The sequence below is a fragment of the Neophocaena asiaeorientalis genome, unplaced genomic scaffold (assembly GCF_003031525.2).
Source record: "Neophocaena asiaeorientalis asiaeorientalis breed wild unplaced genomic scaffold, Neophocaena_asiaeorientalis_V1.1 scaffold46, whole genome shotgun sequence".
NCBI classification, from domain to species: Eukaryota; Metazoa; Chordata; class Mammalia; order Artiodactyla; family Phocoenidae; genus Neophocaena; species Neophocaena asiaeorientalis.
In genome coordinates, this window is record NW_020175393.1 from 4,904,087 (window position 1) to 4,922,313 (window position 18,227).

General features: G+C 50.3%; 1 protein-coding gene across 2 annotated transcripts; it reads right to left on the bottom strand.

The window, feature by feature from the left end:
- Window positions 1–1,196: 1,196 nt before the first annotated feature.
- CCDC167 (coiled-coil domain containing 167) lies at window positions 1,197–16,363 on the bottom strand. 2 transcript variants are annotated; one of them, XM_024765968.1, is made up of 4 exons: window positions 16,284–16,363; window positions 3,267–3,361; window positions 3,015–3,067; window positions 1,197–1,548 (listed from the first exon to the last, which is right to left on the bottom strand). In XM_024765968.1, the coding sequence occupies exons 1-4, from the start codon at window positions 16,323–16,325 to the stop codon at window positions 1,445–1,447; spliced, it is 294 nt and encodes a 97-aa protein (XP_024621736.1). In that variant the 5' UTR covers window positions 16,326–16,363; the 3' UTR covers window positions 1,197–1,444. The 2 variants fall into 2 exon arrangements, with proteins under 2 accessions (XP_024621736.1, XP_024621737.1); XM_024765969.1 differs by lacking the exon at window positions 16,284–16,363 and adding an exon at window positions 16,057–16,175.
- Window positions 16,364–18,227: the final 1,864 nt, after the last annotated feature.

Sequence of the window (18,227 nt, forward strand, 5' to 3'; positions counted from 1 at the left end):
TGGTCTGGGACTTGCGTGAATGAAACAGCTTGGGCTCGAGGTGAAGGGGAGGAAGCTGTACTGAAGAGGGGAGAAAAGAGGGTGGGTTTAATCAGAGCCTTGTCCAAGCTCAGGGCTGCTGTTTGCTGCCAAAGAGGGGCCCAAGGAAGAGTCAAAATTATGTGGCTCCTGTGAGAAGCAGGGATTAGAGGATGAATGAACCTACAGCCCAGCAGGGCAATGTGACAATCCAGGATCAATGTGTGTGACTAAAATAACAGAGGCATCAGACCAATTAGTGCCACTAGACAGGGGGAAGAGAGAAAGGGAGAGATGGTTTCGCTGACCCCGCCAACCTCCCCTGCTCTGACTCTGCACTGGACGCCGTGCGCATGCTGATGGCGCCTCTCCCTCTCTGCTCTAGGCTAGCGTTTCTCCACCAGTCCCATCACCGGTGCAGATTCTCCCTTAGAGCCCGCTGCCTACACATTGCTTAGCTCCTTCACCTGGGCCCCCAGATTCCTTCCTTAATGTTTCACAGCCTTAGTTTAGCTCGCAGGGCAACTCCTTTCCTTGCGTTTACTTACTTGGTGTGATCTCGGCTCCCAAGCCCCTTCATCCTTTTGGTTGCCCTACTCAGCCTTACTCCAGCCTCCCACTCCCAGCCCTCCTGGCTCCTGTGCTGGGAGTAGAGGACTGTGCTCGGGGGCGGTGGAGGGAGGGGAATGTCTGTGTTTGCCGCTCCTGCAAACCCCGCCTGATTTACTGGCCACTCACCGTTAAGTCTGTGTGGTCATTACCGTGGCTCCGGCTGCCCAATGGCTCTGCCACACCTCGCCAGACTTGCAGCCTCTTGAAGATGGATTAACTCCGCACTCCCGTGGGACCACCACACGACCACCTCAAGTCCCCAAGTTGCCCTTTGCTGCACAGGCTGCATTTTTTCTGCCATAATCACAGGCAGTGGCACCGACTGGAGGGCAAGACAGGGTTTGGTGGGGGGTGGCGGACAAGTGGTGCAAGGTCTGCCTCTCAGCCCCAGCAGTGCCCAAGTCCTCGAGATGGCGCCCACCATGGTTTGCCTTAGGAAGCACTTTGCTAACGCCTTACTCCCCACCTAAGCTGGGGGCTTACCTTCAGGCCCCTCTCCTCCCTTGCATCGTGAATGCCACCCCACTGCCCCAGCTGCCACCAGATCATGACATTTACTCAGCACACAGAAGCAGCCAGGGTGGTTTTTATTGCCTTTCCCTTGGGCTAAGCCAACACAAAGTCCTTCTGGAGACTCAAGCCCCACAGCAGGAATGGGAGGCAAGAGGAGCTGGGCCAACAGGAAGCCCTGCTCTGATGTCTGGGTCAGGGAGAACTGGCCCTTGTACCTTGGTCCTCTTGAGGTTTGAAGGGCCTGCTTGGCCGTGACCACAGAGCTGAGGGGAAGCCTGTACTGACTGGAGAAATCTCAGGCTCACAGGGTCCAGTAGGCGTAGATAAGCGTCAGAAGGAGGAAGATGGCCACAGACAGCAGCATGTTCTTCCGGTTTTCTTGCCGAAGCAATGCCAGCTCCTTCTCTGGGAGGAAAAAGGGTGATGGACAGGTGGTCTGGGCCCATCTGCCACTCTCACCTGCCTCCGCCTATCCCACCAGTGGGTACACACACTGCTGAGCGCAGAGGTGTTCCCTCCCAGCTGCCTCCTTATCCATAAAAATGACCGTCCTCCTCGATCTGCCCAGATTTGGCTACAGATCCTGGCCCAAAAAAGCCCCAACCCCCAGTGCTGCTCAACCATTTCTTTCCAAATGTAGTTGAAGATGGACTATGTGAGGGAGTCACAAAAAGGCCACACCTAAAAGCCAAGCTAGGTGGTGGCATGGCCTCACCAGGTGAGCCCTCTGGCCCGTCACTGGGTGCCCCCATGGTGCTCCTCCTTCCAGGGTGTCTCACCTGGTCAATTAGAGACTGAGGGCAGCTGGGACCTCCTTGGGCCTGACACTGGAGTAGGGACAGGGTGGGCCCACACCACCAGTGCTTCTAGTCCTGCCCTGCTGGATGCCCAGCTCAGCAGGAACGAGGTATGCTAAGACGAGGTAGTCTGTGCCCACAAGGCAGGCAGGCCGCCTCTAGAGGAAGCCAGCCCTGCTATTCTACAGCCACACTGTATCCACTCATATGATACACAGGTGGTTGGTATTCTGTGAGGGCTGAGGTGAGTGCTAAATGCTACAATTTTGTGTGAAAATTGCTAGGTTCGAGAGGGAACTGATGTCCCATCTCTCCCTGTGTGAGGAAGCAGGGAGATACCTGCAAAGCAGCTCTGGGCAGGCCAGACGGGACCCGGGTAGGGGTGTGTGACAGGCACCGTGCTAACAGTGTTGATTCAGCCTGGTTCCTACAGGAGGTTCCCTGCCATATGGACTATTCTAGGGCTGATTCTTGGCCAGGCCTGGCCCCTCAGGGTAAATAGAACAGACAAGCCTGAGGAGCCTCTGCAGACCCATTTCCTCCTGGGCTGCTGGGGGCAGCGCCCAGCAGCCACCCTCTAGCTCCGTGCCCTGTCTGGGCTCTACCTGGTTCTGCACCCAGCACCCAGAAGGTGGCAGCATTGCTCCACTCACAGTAGCCCTTCACAGCACCCAAGTGGGAGGTTCATCCTCCACCCTGGACCCCAAAGACCCTATTCCCATCACTCCATTGCAGGGTTTTCCTGGGAGAGTGGAGGTCTGGGAGGAGGGAGCAGGGAGGACAGACCTCCCAAGTCAGGGTGGATGTGAGGATCTCTTCACCTGGCCACAGCCATACCCCTTCATCCCACAGGAGAACAGACCCACAGGACTCTCCATCTCTCTCGGAACAAAGGAACAAACTTGCTCTTCCAGGATGCTGGGCCTTCAGTTGGTTCCTGCAACCCCCTGGGGGCTAGCTCTCTCCCAGAGAATGCCTTTGACCCCCATCACTTTGTGGGCTCCCTGGGCTGTCTGACCCTTCCTGATCCTAGGACGCGAGGGTGGGGCTGGTAATGGCAGGGAGCTTTCTTACCATAGTCGGAGGCTTTGTTCATCAGGCTGCTTTTCTCCTTCTCCAGAGAACTCCTGTGAGGGGGAAGGGGTCAAAATGGCTCAGCCCCTTTTTCTTTTTCCCACCTGAGGGACAGCTGGCACACCAGAGCAAGGGAGACAAGAGGAACATGGGCTCAGGTCTCTGGTGGCAGGGGGATGGGAGGGGTGGCAGTTGAGGGCTGGGGCCCCGGGACAGATAGGAAGGACTGGGGGATGTCAGGAGGAGCATTACCTGGCCTCTGAGCTCAGCTCTGCCCCACAGAGCCTGGAGTTCACAGCCTCCAGGTCTCTCCAGCATCGTGACAGCTTCTTCTCCAGCCCATCCATCTGAAAGACACAGCACACCCAGCAGGTAGAGATGGGTGGCAGAGCCTTTCAATTTTCAAGACAGCTGGGATCCTGGGAGCAGGAGGAGGGAGCCTCTAGGAGTCTTTGAACTAGCAACTTATGTTTTGCTGTCCTCTACCTTCACGTGGTGCAGGCTGAGCCCACCTAGAAACAGCTTTGAGTGTTGCTCAGGGTCTCCAAGCTGCCCTGACCCACTGGGGCAAGCATGGGTTGGGGCAGATAGGAGCAGCATCCCCAGTCAGCTGTCTCCTCAGCACAGGCCCCAGCTGGGCCCCACGGCAGGAGCAACCAGAGCCCTGAATGTGGCAGGCACAGGCGGTTCCTAGAATGAAACGAGACGATGCAGGAAGCCTCTGCCTTTCCAAAGCATTCCACGCGTGATTAGACATCTAGAGGCCAAAAAGCAGAGGCATGTTTTCTCGTTGGCACACTTCATCTTAAAGTAACCTAAGCTGTAATAATATACATTTTTCCATGAGATTCAATAAAAGTTACTGACAGTACAGCTCAAAAACACTTCTGTCAGTTTCCGACTCGGTTTTTGCGCAAAAGCATTGACCACCATCAACATAGCTGTAACTTGCGGGGGTGGGGGGGGCAAAATAGCTAAACTCCTGAAAGGCTGCGTGCCAAAGGTACCAGTTCTCCCATTTGTTTTGATTATAGTTTCAGAGATGTGTTCTTGGGGAAATAATTTGAGTTATGGGGAAATGTTTTATGAAATACTGGACTGGATCATCCAAGGTCCTGGTATCATGCATTTGGCTTTGAAAGTTCATCTGTGTCCATCTGTCTCCAGGTGTCTGTCTAATCGGCCACCTCTCTAGGCCTGGGCCTGTTCTTCTTGAACCTCTGCCCTGCTGGTGGGAGCCTAGATTTTAGTGGGTGGGAGTTCAGAGGGCCCTGTGTCCCTCATAGCAGCTGAATGAATAGTGCTTTGGGTCCAGCTAATGCTTGATTTTCCATATGACTTCACTCATTCTCACCACATCCCTGGGAGGAACAGCAAATACTGATACAAGCTCTATTTCACAAATGGGAGAATGGGTCCTCCAAATGGAATGACTTTTCTGAGGAGTCAGAGTGGAACACTCCTTTCCTTATCGGTCTCAGCCAGTTCTCTGCTCCAGTCCTTTCTGGAGTGGCCCCTGGACAGATGGTAATCAATGACTGCAACTACGAATCCCATCCCTGGCCAGTGTTCTGGGGCCAGTGTCAGAGTCGCACTTGAAGACTCTGGGCCTTCTGCCCCTCCCCCTGGCCAGTACCCATCCCAGCCATTCTGGGTCAGCTACTTTCCCTCATCCCAACGCCCAGCCCAAAGGACACACCATCTACCCCCTTCCCTGCAGCCCCAGCCTGCTGCCAACTCCAGCTCTGGAAGTAGGGCCCGGTGGGAGGGAGCAACTGCAGAGCCTTGAGTTTAACTGCTTGGTTAACTGTGTCACTTCTCTGCTAACAGGCACCAAAGGGAGGGCTGTTCTGGGAAACAGCCCCAGCCAGGAGATGGGGCCTGTGCCTGGGAGGCCAAAGGCCATGCTGAAACCTGCGCTGTAGGGAAATGAGCACTGGGAAGCCAGGCTCAGGGAACAGCAACAGGCTGATGTGAAGGTTAGTGGAGACGGAGCTGGGAGGAGCAGGTGCTTCAGGCCACCATGAAGCCTGCCCTTCAGAGCAGTACCCCCAACACACACAGCCAGCCCCTCAGTACCCTAAGACTTGCTGTTTCTACCTTCCGGTGTAGAAACCACAGAGCACCAAATTCCACGCTGGGTCCCACACAAAGCTTGATTCTTGATGCTCTATCTCCTCCGTGAAGCCTTCTCTATGGCCCTTGGCTGGAGAGGTACTGCCTCCTTCCCCTGGCTGATTAACCAAGCCTTCTCTCATGAAGCTGAGCGCATACTGTGTCATCCAGCTACATGTGTCCAAACCTCATCTTGCCAAACTCTGGGAGCCACTAGGGCAGATGATGTAAACCTGCAGCCCAGTGGTCAAGTCTAGCCCAGATCGGCCCATGCCATTTGTGTATGTGACTGCCTGGCCTCTAAGGATGCCTGACTTTGTAGCTCCTGTCCTAGAAGGCCTGGCCCACTGCAGTCCTTGTGTTTGTAGCCATGGAGGAATGAGTAGGGTTGGGTGTGGGTGGGGCCCAGGGGCTGGGCTTCATGTGGTATCGGGAGTCTAAAATCCTCCCCTCATGCCCACAGAAGCTGGAAGAAGCTAGGAGAAGCAGCTGTAAGTGCACATAGATTATGTACTTTGTGGATTACCCAGTGCAAGTATTAGTCCTAGGTTAGATTTCTCCCTGCCCCACCTTTGGCCAGCCCCTGGTTTGCATGTCATTCTGGGGAGGAAGTTGGGGGACTTCCATCCCTAAACACCTCTACAAGGCTACCAAGGGCTCAAACGGGATAACTGGGCCAGAGCGAGGCCGAGAACTCATGCTCAGCAAAACCTTTAAATTGAGGTTGGCAAACCATAAGTGGCCAAGCTGGTCTGCTGTCATGCTCTGGGCAGGGCCTGTGGAGCTGGCAGCTAGAGGCCTTTATCTGAACGAGCCCAATCTATCTGCAGTTCCATGAATACCCCACTTTCACTTACCACTTTTTAATGAGCTTAAACAGGCTAACACAAATCAAGGTTTTAGGGACTCAAGTTCTAACCTCCCTCTATGAATATTTATATCCTGCTGCAGCTCTCTCTGATTCCCTTCTAAATATCAAGTTCTCCTCCTTTATAACCCAGCTGCTTGATATGGGCTGAGTGAGGGGGAGTCTGGGACTGTCAGGAGGCTCTTCAGTAGGCCACAGACCCATCCTCAGAAGGTGACCCCACTGACAGTTAAACACCCTGCAGCATTTGTTGATGCAGAAGCCAGTTCTCAAGCAGCTATAATAACGGGTGCCAACATTCTAGTGACCTACTGGCCGCAGATAAGGCAGGGAGGGAGGGTCAGGATGCATCTTTTAGTTGTGGCTGGGGTCGGGAGTGGTGGCTACAGAGCAAAGCTAGCCCAGCAAGATGGACCCAGAAATAGGGGAGAAGACCTAGGAAGTGGGCCTTAAAAGAAGCCCCTAGTTGGCTTTTCAGTCAACTCTCAATGACATGCACATAAATAATGCACTTCACAGATTCCCCAAAACAAATCTATAGTCCTTGATTAGCTTCCTCTCTGCCACCAGGCTGAAGGCAACAGAGGACAAGATAGCCAGGACCAGGAGAGAAACACGGGTTAGGACCAGAATAAGGAGACAAATGTCAAGAAGATTCTGGAAGCATAAGGGTCAGAACTGGGCAAGCAGTTGGGAGCCCAAGTGCTCAGAAGCCTGAAATTGTAGTTCCTGCAAAAGTGTGGTAATAAGGAGTGTGGGCTGTAATCAGATGCCTCAGCTGGCCGTTCACTTGCCGTGTGTCTAGGTGACTTCCTTAATTCGGTGCCTCAGTTTACTCATGTGTAAAACAAAGATAATAATGTCTCCTATTTCAAAGAATTGTGAAGATGATATGAGGCAATACGTGTAAGATACTTAGTACCTAACACGCGGTGATGGTATAACAAGTGTTTGCTAGCATTATTATCAGAGAATGGTTTTCATTAGATCTGTAGGGAATAAAAAGAAAATTGAGTTAATATGTGGCAAGAGTAAGAGGAGATAGAAGCAGGGGTGCGTGATGGAGAGTACTCTCCATTGGTCACTGGCTGGCAGCAGCAGGAAGGGGAGCCCCTCTGGCTCAGATATGGCCATACTGATTCTATGGAGGGGTTCAGCAGGAGTGGGGCCTGCAGGGTAGGCCATCACAATAGCAATGCCTCTACAGGCCAGCCTCTCCAGCTGGCTCGGGACACGGCATGCTGGGAACCTCATGATCCTGCCGGGGGTTGAAGCGCTGGGGTGGGGTCTGGAGCTGGTGCCAAGTTGTAGAGGCTCGGCCTGCTGGAAGCTGAGGATGAGAGGTCTAGGGCAGTGTCTAAGGGCAGAACAGGCTCAGGTGTGGTCTGGGCCCTGGTGGGCATCTGAGGAGACGTGGAAAAGCAGGTGGAGCCTAGCAGCTGGAGTGCAGGTTCACTGACGCCATGGCTCTACAGCGCCTGGTGCCCAGCTAAGCTGGGAGCAGGAATGCAAAGCCCCAGGACTAAAGCAGAAAGAGGCCCCATCAAAGAGATCCGACCAACTCCAATGGGAAGAGGAGGTTACACTCTGGAGGCCAGGGAGGCTCCCAGGACTCCTGCCCAACAGGCTGGATAGTAGGTCAGTTGGCAGGAAGGGCACGGCTGACCCAGCTGGGTTCAGTTCTGGGACTTCCCTGGAGCTGCAGGGGGCAGCACTGCTGGCTGTGACCGTCACAGGTAAAGTAATAGCCAAGGTAGGGACTAAGACTGGCACTCATTCAGGCACAGAGTCGGGGCAGAGAGTGGATGCCCCTGATGTACAATAACATGGACACAAGGAGTGTCCATGCATTACGTTTATACTCAGAAGACCAAGTGTCCGTTTTTATACAGGAAAAAAGAACAGTGTGTCTAAGTCACTGAGATGACAGTCAGTAGGTGAAATGGCTACAAAGGGACCTGAGGAATCAGCAAGGCAGTGGTGTGAGCTCCATACCAGTTAGCCAGCTGTGCCTTCTGGCACGTCACATAGAGCTGAGGACCTGGTAGGTGTTGTGTAAACCTGTGTGCAAGCAGTTCAGGGGACTGGGAAATAGGTGGTGAATATGCAGGGTGTCCTGGTGGGAAAGTCTACGCTTGACCCCAAGACCAGAAGTAGCTAAAACCTGCCCATGGAGACTGCTGGTCTGAGCCTCGGCAGGGAAGAAGGGAGAAGAAAGGGAGGCAGAAAAGATATATGGGGCAGGGAGTGGAAAGGAGCAACCCTCAAGTAGGAGGGAGTTGAGGGCCCCGGGGGAGGCCCTGGAGACAGGATCCAGGAAGTTTGTACTTTAACAGGAAAGGCCCATGAGGGATTCCTCCACAGTCAGGATGGGAACCGCTGCCTTTCTTAACCAGGCATGGACTGGGGGATCGGAGCCTGGTGGGTGGCTTCAAGAGTGGGCAAAGGAGCAGGCTCAGTGAGGAGAAGTATAAGACCAAGAATTCTCCACAGAGGTGGGGATGTTTCCTGCAGAAGAACTTGAAGTTCTGAAGTTAGACTTACAGTCAAGGTCAGCAGAGGCCCCAACCCCAGCCAAGTGGGGCCACTGCTCCTGCTGGCAGTCATCATTGCCAGGGTCTCTTCCTGCGGCCTTCCTCCAGGACCCCTCCCTCAGAAGCAGCTCTGAGCACTCGGCTGGCAGTTCAGTAGCCCTGAGCCAGCTAAGCAAAATCACCTCTGCTACCTGACTTGGGGAACAACACCCTATTCTCAGAGCTTTAGGGAGGTCTCCCTGGAGTCCTATATGCCATAAAATCACTGTGTTAAGAGAAACTGTAAAATTCTCCCGGAATCCCTGGGTGGCGTCTTTTCAGGAATGTGGAGCCTCCCAGTATGGAAGCCCAAAATGAGGCCTCTCTGGGGGCAGGGAAGGTGAGTGCCATCTCGCACACAGATAAGTGCCCAGTACCCAGGTCAGGCCAGGCCCGCAGGGGGCCAGCTCCAGGTCTGGCTGCTGCCAAGGCCTCCCAGCAGCTTTTATTCTGCCAACAAGCACTATTGAAGGTGGCTGAATGGTGCTCCCACAAGCATCTTGACAGCCTGGGAGGTGGCTCCCTGCCCACTCCCTAAGGAGCCACTGTCTAGGGCCCAACTTTCTTCTGGGAAAGGGCAGAGGCACCCTTGGGGCTTGGCACTGCCAGGCAAGCCACCGTGCTTTCTGGTTTAGGAAGTTGTTTCCAGTCTTGCTGGCCTTGCTCTTGGGAGATTCTGGGCTGTGAGTGACAAAAAGGGGCTGGCAATGAGTTAACCTCAGGAGTCAAGCAGCAGTCATGGGGCATATCCTGCACCTGCCTGGCCGGGTCCTTGCTGGGCACCAAGACCTAATAAAGAGCACGGTGTCAAGGTACCTGAGCCCAACTCAAATCATGGACTTTCACATGTCTGGATGGCACAGCACAAGTCAGAACAGTCTCTGGAAGCCCAAAGTCGACAATAATACCAGTAGCAGCCAACACTACGGTAGCAGGCATATGTGCCAGGCACTGCTCTAAGCACCTCACATGACTCTCTCACAGGACACTCACAATAACCCTGGCGGGAGAGGAGTAGCATCAGTATCCACACCTTGTGGATGAGGAAACTTGGGCTGCAGGGATGAAGTAACTCGTCCAGGGTCACGCAGCCAGTACCCAGCGGAGCGGGCGGTGGGAGTCGGTGCTGTGAGCTACCACCACACATGGGGGAAGCTCAGAGGCACCAGCCCAGAGCCACTCTTAGCTCCTGGGCATAAACTCCGCTCCTTACACCCTGGGCCATGCAGTTTGTGGGCAGCTTCCCATATGCTCCCCAATGTCTGCAACAACTCTGCAAGGAAGGGACTTTTTACAGTCTCCCTCCCTTTTACAGAGGAGCAAACTCGCACATGGAGAATTTAAGCAACCTGCCCTAGGTCGTGTCACTGGGAAGTGGCAGAATTGGGGTCTGAATCTGGGTTTTTCTGCTTCAGAGCTTATGCTTCTTCCACCTCTTCAAGCTCTTTCTCCAAAATCCCTCATGAAAACATTCATGACAAAGAAGGGTTCTGTGGAACAAAATCATTCCACATCCCAGTCAAAACCCATTTAAGCTTGTTGATCTGGCTTTAACAGATTCTCTACTCTGAATAATCTTGTATAAGGGCTTTGCTTGCTTTCTGTCCACATAACAGATACTCACTGTGAGAGGAGAACCTGATTGAAATCTGTTTGCTTGGAGACAGTGAGCGTCTCCAAGCCCAGCGTCTGTCCTCACATTGAAGGCAATTACGCTCTAACTCTGGGCTTCACGGACATCCCAGGCACCCTCCCCCAAACCACCTACGCTGCCAAAGCACCCTCCAAAACACACGCAAAACAGACCCGGGTTTGAGAAGGAAAAAGGTGGGCTAGTTGGGCCTGATAAACCCTCCTTTCCCCAAAGTCTTTCTTCTCACTTGCTAATAACTCACAGCCCAGAGAGTGGTGTCAGCTGTTTCAGCTCCAGCTCCAGCACCAGCAGTCTGGGAACCGGATTTCTGGAAATCCACTCATTTTCACATGTCAGGGAAGCCCCAGAATGTTTATTATAATGGGTAGAGAAGCCGGACCGCCTGCCCAGATGGTCTCTGGCAGGAGAGCAGGGGCTTCCCATCTGGGGCCTTGAAGCCACACAGCCAAGTGACATGGGGGTCACGGGCCTTGATTTTCCAGGTGACTATCCTCAAACCCCAAAGGACCGATTACCCTGATATGGCTTAAGGGATGTGCTTCTGTGGAGGAGGCTCTGTGAGGGCAGAAAACAAAAACCTCCGCCATGGCTCCCAAATCATCAGAAGTTTCTCTCCCGGCCTGGGCAGATGAAGACAATAAACCTTCCCAGTTTTTAATCAATGAACAACTTCCAGGAAAAGCAGAGAGCCAAGGGACTTGTCGTTTCTCTGGAGAGTCACCTCCCGCCCCAGGTCAGGAACACGGAGGTCCTCTTGAAGCCCGCGCAAGCTCCGAGGGCTTCTGGTCTCTGAGAGGCTCTGCAAGCAGAGGCACGTCAGTCCTCACCTGAAGCCTTCAGCTGTCCCTGGGCCAGAACGTTGTCTGGGGTTTCTTTTCTCTTCTTTCCCCCAATATATATTTTTTGATAAAGTAGCAAAAGCTTCTTCATCGCTGAAAGGCTCAAAGCACTTTTCGAGAATTGGCATCCACCCCATGCCTTATGAATTCATTAATTAAGATGCTGGCAAACAGCCACTCCACACATGCTGACATCCAGCCGTGTTAGGTAATGAGGTTTTAGTCTCCTGACCCCCATCAGATGGAGTGGAGCCAGATGCAGGCTGCTGAGAGAAATCACCTGCCCAATGGCGACCTGTCGCTTGTGCCTGGCAGCAGGTGAGGCTCATTTAATGGTCAGCCGCCCTTGAACTGTGTCTGCAGGCCTCAAGCCTTTCTCCCAGCCCTGATTGGGTAGCCGCCAGCAAGGCAGTGTCCAGCCGCCTGCTCCACTGTGGCCTCCTGATCTCTCACCAATGAACCACTCAACCGGGACCAGAAGTCAGGGGTGAGGGTTCAAGTGCCTCCTCTAGCTTCTCAAAACCAATTCAGTAAATATTTATGGAGAGTCCACTAGGCTGCTTCTATCCCTTGTCTCAGAACATCAGTAGGTTCCTGTCAGCCTTGTAACAGCCTGTTCCAGGACTGAGACTGTCTTCGTCCCCACTTAGTGCTCCTCCCTGCCCCCAGGGAGCTCACAGTGGTGGCTGACATTACACAATCACAAGTGTCCACACTCCTCTCTTCCTGGTGCTCATCCTGCTTTGGCCATTTTTTTCCACTCAACCTACCGCCTACCCTTCATTGTCACTGATCCTGGCCCCTTTTTCTGATAAGAATTCCAGTGAATTTTAAGTAACTCCCATTAGGGCTTCCCTGGTGCCGCAGTGGTTGAGGGTCCGCCTGCTGATGCAGGGGATGTGGGTTTGTGCCCCGGTCCGGGAGGATCCCGCATGCCACGGAGCGGCTGCGCCCGTGAGCCATGGCCGCTGAGCCTGCGCGTCCGGAGCCTGTGCTCCGCAATGGGAGAGGCCACAGCAGTGAGAGGCCCGCGTACCGCAAAAAAAAAAAAAAAGACTCCCATTAACTTTTATTCCCTCTAGCAGATACTATTAGTTGCCCAACACAACATTGATTCCCTACCCCTCCTCCTTTGCCTGCCTCCACCATAGAAGTAAGAAAAGCTCAACAGATGCTTTCCCAGCCTCACTGCAGCCAGAGGTGGTCATGACCAGTTCTGGCCAATGAGATGTTCCAGAAGTTGGCTGGGAGACGACTGAGAGAACTTATGCTTTGCTGATAAAAGGGAGAAAGATTGTTATAGTTTCTTTTTCTTTTTCCCTGACTTAAAGTTGAATATGATGACTGGAGCTGTGGCAGCTATCTTGTGACTAAGAGGAAACAACTAAGAGAATGCAGGAACACCAGCCCTGACATAGCTGAACCTTTGAACCAATGCCAGCAGCCACCTCCCTCCAAATTTCTTGTGATGGGAAAAAAAAAGTATATTCTTGTTTGATTAGGTCACTGAGGTCAGTTTTCTGTAACCTGTAGCTAAAACCTTTCCAAAATGACAGATTTTTGTACCAGGGACCAGATCCAACCAAGTTATCCCCTTAAAGATGTCAACTAAGGCACTGCACATCTGTTAACTAAAGACCAACTGGCTGTTGAAACATTTAAGACGCTAAGAATGGTCCAGCTGTGGAGGAAAAAAGTACAATGACCAAATAACAGCTCATTACTATCAGAAATTAAAAAACAGGTTTTACATCAGCCAAAATCCTATCAGTTTAGACTGAAATGCATCCTTTCCCTCAGCCAGAATCCTCCTATCAGTTTAGACTGAAATACAACCTTTCCCTCCTCTCACACAACTTGAAAATCAGTACCAGAGCTGGTGATTTCTCACCTGAACTATAATTCTCTCTTGTTATTCAGAATAAAACTCATAGCCAGTTTTTCCCAAATCTGAGATCTCACAAGGTGGCAAATGAGTTGGATAAAAAGGCCTTGAAAGGAGCCACAAGTTGGGAAGGCTGGGAGGTGCCTTGGTGTCCTGGGAGGTGACTGCCCAGTACAGCTGGCCCCAGCCAGCCCTCAGGGGGAGTGCTCTGTAATTGCTTCATTACAAGTGGAGGCTGTTTGCAGGTGCTGAGATCACTCACTTGGAGTTTTACTGCACTCTTCAGATTAACATTTTTGATTAAATCACCACTTCACTGGCTTTGAGCACACAACTTTTAATAATAGGACAATATCTACTGCTACTGAGCCCCAGAACACACTCAGTACTCAGATCCGCAGGGGGCAAAGGAGGAACGATGTGAGGAGATGGCTAGATGCCAAGTTTCTTCTCAGGTGTACAGTGGCAGAGCTCAAATCTTAGAATATCCAAGCAAAAGGTAACCTAGACATCAAGATGGCCAATGTAAATATCTATATTGGTATTGATAGGTTAAAAAAATAAAGGGGTGAAGGTGACTGGTATACGGCCCTAGGACAGCATGTACCCCACCAAATTCAAAACACTTTTAAAACCCGTGTCAGCCAAACAAGATATCTATGATCATCTATGATCTATATGTGGACCACAGTCAGCGAGTCTGTGTCTGTAACCCCTGGTGAAATTCAAGTCCTTCATGTTACAGATAAGGAAACTAAAGTCCAAACAAGGGGGCTGACACAGCCACGATGGAAGGATGTGAAAGAACTACGAAGGCTACTGATAAGAAAGCACTGTTTGTTGATTATCCACCCTGTGCCGCACATGCTAGGCACTTTACAAATATTGTCTTATTTAATCCTCAAAACTACACTGTGAGGTAAGATGGAGTCTGCTGAGGAGAATTGGGCTGTCCACTAAAATACATTCTTCTTCCACAGCAATGGAGCTGTAGTTGGGCACGTGGCCTCCTAGCTGATGAATGCATTTCCCAGTTACCCCTTGCAGGTTTTGCATCTTAGCTGCATCTTTGCCAATGGAAAGTGGGCTCTCTGGGCCCAGAATTCTTAAGACAGTGGGTGTGCTTTCTCCACTCTCTCTTTCCCACCAGTGGATACCTCAATGGAGTGCAACCTAGTTTCATTCATGAGGTGACAACAGGCCCTGGCCCCCAGCAGAGCCACAGGATGGAAGGAATATGGCAGAACCAACACTGTCCTGGTACTCTAGACCAGGGTGACAAACAATGGTCTGTGGGCCAAATACATTCCATGACTTGTTTTTGTAAATAAAGTTTTATTGGAACACTCTCGTTAATTTATGTACTGCCTATGGCTGCTTTTGCGCTAAGACATCCTATCTGAGTACAGCTGACTCTCATTATTTGTGGTAGTTATGTTCTATAAGGTTGCCAACAATGAATTAGCAAATACTGAACCAGGTTAGGTTCTGGTGAGTCTCTGGTCACAACATTTTTATCAGCTGATCAATACAAAACCTTGTTTTGTATGTGTTTCTGTTTAAAGAGACCTTATTTAATACATATTGTTGATTAATTAACACTGAACTCACATCCCACAGGACTATAACTCACGCCTGAGAAAGCTTATCTAACACATATTTTCTCCATAAGGCATGTCACAGCCTTCTTGCACTTTGGAAGACTAAACAAGCACTTCAGCACTACACTCAAGGGCCATTTTAAACAGCAAAATCACCAAGAAAAGCACAAAAATGCAAGAAACTTTGCAGTAAATAGACCAGAAAAAGGACACTTGTTTACAGCACACAGAAGAGCTGAAAAATAAGACACAGCATTGCCTTGTTCCACCTTAAGGAGACACATGGGCCTCAGGTGAATCAAATCTTGAGGCTGAGTCAGCCTGTTAATTACTACAAAAGCGGTTCAAGGACTGATTTGGGGGTTACAAGTACATTTTAGCAAGTAGACAAATGCACAAATACGGAATCTGTGAACAATGAGGATCAACTGTAGTTGCAACAGAGACCATGTGGCCCACAAGGCCTAAAATATTTACTATCTGATCCTTTATAGACAACATCTGCCGATCCCTGCTCTAGCCTGTCAGAAAAAAAAAAACAACTTTCTTGTTCTTGAAGCCACTGAATTTTGGGGTTTCTCTGTTATAGCAGCTTACCATGTTCTAATACAGGCTATAAAGTCTAGGCTAGTCCCATTTCAGAGTGCCATCTCATTTTAGCATCTATAGTCTCTCTTACAAGGAGATTCACATTTCCATCGTTTTTTTCCCTACCAAGTTGGCCAATATTTCTCAAGGGATGGTACTAAAACCTCCTGCATAAACACTGGTGTAGCTTGTTAAAAATACAGATTCTTTGTTAAAAATACACACCAAGTCCTACTGAATTACTCAGGGTGGGGGAGACTCAACTCTCCATTTTTAAGACAGATGATTCTTAATGCGTTCTTAAAATTGAGAATCACTCAACTGGCAGTAAGCTCAATAAGACAATTACCCAGTATCTTTCTTGCAACCCCAGGGAGGGTGATCTAAGGGAACAGTAACACAGGAGAAACAAGATGCACCAGAAGGCAAATCACCTGTGCTTGATGCTCGGTGCCTCAACCGTTTCAACGGTTGGGCTCTACTTGAAACCTCAGGTTCCCCATCTGTAAAAATCTCACAGGCTTGTAGTGAGCTCAAATAAAGTAACAAATAGCAGCTGCCCAATATGCATCAATTTTCTTTCCTTCCGTATGCAGTCAATTATTTGTAAGCTCTTTGCGAACATCACCATTCCAGAATTCTCTACAAATTCCCACAGGTTCCCAAAGTAATTTTCAAGCTTCATGCTTTAGTACCCCGGAGGAAAAATTCCCCATCTCAAGGGACAGTTAAGCCACCAGTAATACATTAAACAGTATGGGGGTCCCTCACTTCTGGGGGTGCCCTCATCTACAGGTCTCTAACCCTTTGGGATCCCCTCACCTGCGAGTACCCAACCCTTTTGGGTCCCCTTCACTTAAACGTTTCCCCTCAGGGTCTCGAGATTTCGGCGTCACGCCCTCTTTGGTGCTCCCCTTACCTGCCTGTCTCTTCCTCTCTGGAGGTCCCCTGGCCTTCTGTTCCCAGCTCTCGTGGCCCCTCGGGCTCTCCAACCTTCGGTTACCCCAGCGGGCCGTGTCCCAAACCCACGTCGCCCTCACTTCCTCCCCTCACTCCCTCCTCCAACCTGCAGCCGGGCGACCCACTACCCCGCCGCGGGGAGAAGGCAGTTCACGACGTGGCCCAACCCCCATTTCTCCCCCTCACCTCTTGTGCGACGCCCAGATTCTCCCGCTTCTTTTTAGTCATGTTACTTGCCGGGTTCCCCGAGTCGTTATTGGACTCGCCCACCGGCGGCGCCACGCATGCGCAAACCCCTGTGATTCTCCCTCATTGGCCGCCGAGAAGGCGGGAGGTGGGACTACTGGCTGTGTCCATCTAATTGGGGGGCGTGGCCAGCTTGGCGCGGCCATGTTTATGAGGGGCAACCGCTCTGAGGCTTCAGCCTAGCGGGTGGTGGGAAGAGGATAACTAGATTGGCCCGGGAGGAATGATGGCCCACCCAGGGGTGGAGCTGGCCCTTTCCTTACGAATCAAAGGCACTTTACAGCCCAGAGAGGCTGTTTCTTCACCCCGTCGTCTTCTGTACCCTTCTTCCTTTTTGTGACCACCCTGCCCAGTTTGAGGCCAACTCCCATCCCTTCAATTCTGTCAAGTTCTTTCTGACCTTCAAGGCCCATCCTGAAGCACTGATCCTCCATGAAGCCCCATCTTGAGTCTCTTGGCCCTTTGGGAGCTGATCATGACCTTCTGTTGTCATTCCTCCTTTTTGTCTGTTCTTACTTATTTTTCTTGTTTTATTGTAACAGAAACAGCCTACAAACGTCACAGAAAACTTTTAAGTGAAAAGCAGCATCCTTTATCCTACTGTTCTTAATACAGTTCCTATATTTGTTTCTGTATATTCCGACCCAGGCTTGGTGTCATTGTATTTTATACTGTTGTAATCCTACTGTACAGTATGCTGTAGACCTATGTCCTTTGAAATGGTTTGACTGTGATCCAATGATTAAAAACTACAATTTTGTATCATGACCCAGTTACCCATATAACTGAAACCAAATTTTCCTGATAAACACCTTTACCACCTTTGATGCACTCAAATATTTTCTAATCTAGTCTATTTCGTTAAAAAAAAAACTTGGTGGCAGGAGACCTATTAATTTTATTTCATGACTCATTAATGGATATTGAACTGCAATTTGGAATAAACATTTCCCCATGTTTTGAAATCATCATTTGCGAAGGCCGTATATGCCACCAAGTGAATACATCCCATTCTTGTATTGGACATTATTTTATTGGACGTTACCTCCAAATAATACTAAAGCAAACATCTTTGTGTACATAGCTCTGTCCTTCTGAACTATTATTTTTTTTGCCTTTTATACTGTAATTTATTATGGATACACTGTTAGTCCACAGATGTAATCTCTTTGCCTATTATATATCACAGACATAAATATTAGCATACTAATAATATATTCTTCATTTTGAGATTTTTTTCAGTAGTTTCTATCTTTATTTTTTACCTTTTGGTTAACCCCTTACCTTCTTCCGTCCTCACGCATTCACGCAATACTACACATCAGCTCCCTACCCCTATTTCAGCCAGATAACCATCTGAATTATTTCTTTAAGATAAATTCGCACAAGTGGAATTATGGGGTCAAAGACTATGAGATGGGAATTAAAGCTCCTTATTTTCTGACCAGTTATCTCTCTGTTGGAGTCTGTGTTTCTGTGTGTGAATAATAACCCTGATGCAGTGTTTGGGTGAAAAAAGAAATGTTTTCAGATCTGTTTTGTCTTCTTGATAGAGTCATTGAATGATGGAGCAGGAGGGGACCTGAGATACCATCTCGCCTGGCCGCCTGACTGAGGCCACAGAGGGAAAGTAGTAAATTCTGTCTGAACAGGAAGCAGGCTGCTCAGAAGTTGTTTAGTGCAGTTCTTAGCTTAATACCCAGCCCAAGAAAAAACTTACTCAAGAACATTGTCCATCAGCTGTCAATCAACAGCATTTATTGTCAGAACACTCTTCATATCATTGATTCTGATCCAGAAAAACCAGAGACTGTGCTTCCCAATTGTCACAGGCACAGGCCCAGGGAAGGTGAGAGGAGGAGGAAAAATACTATGTTCTTTTAA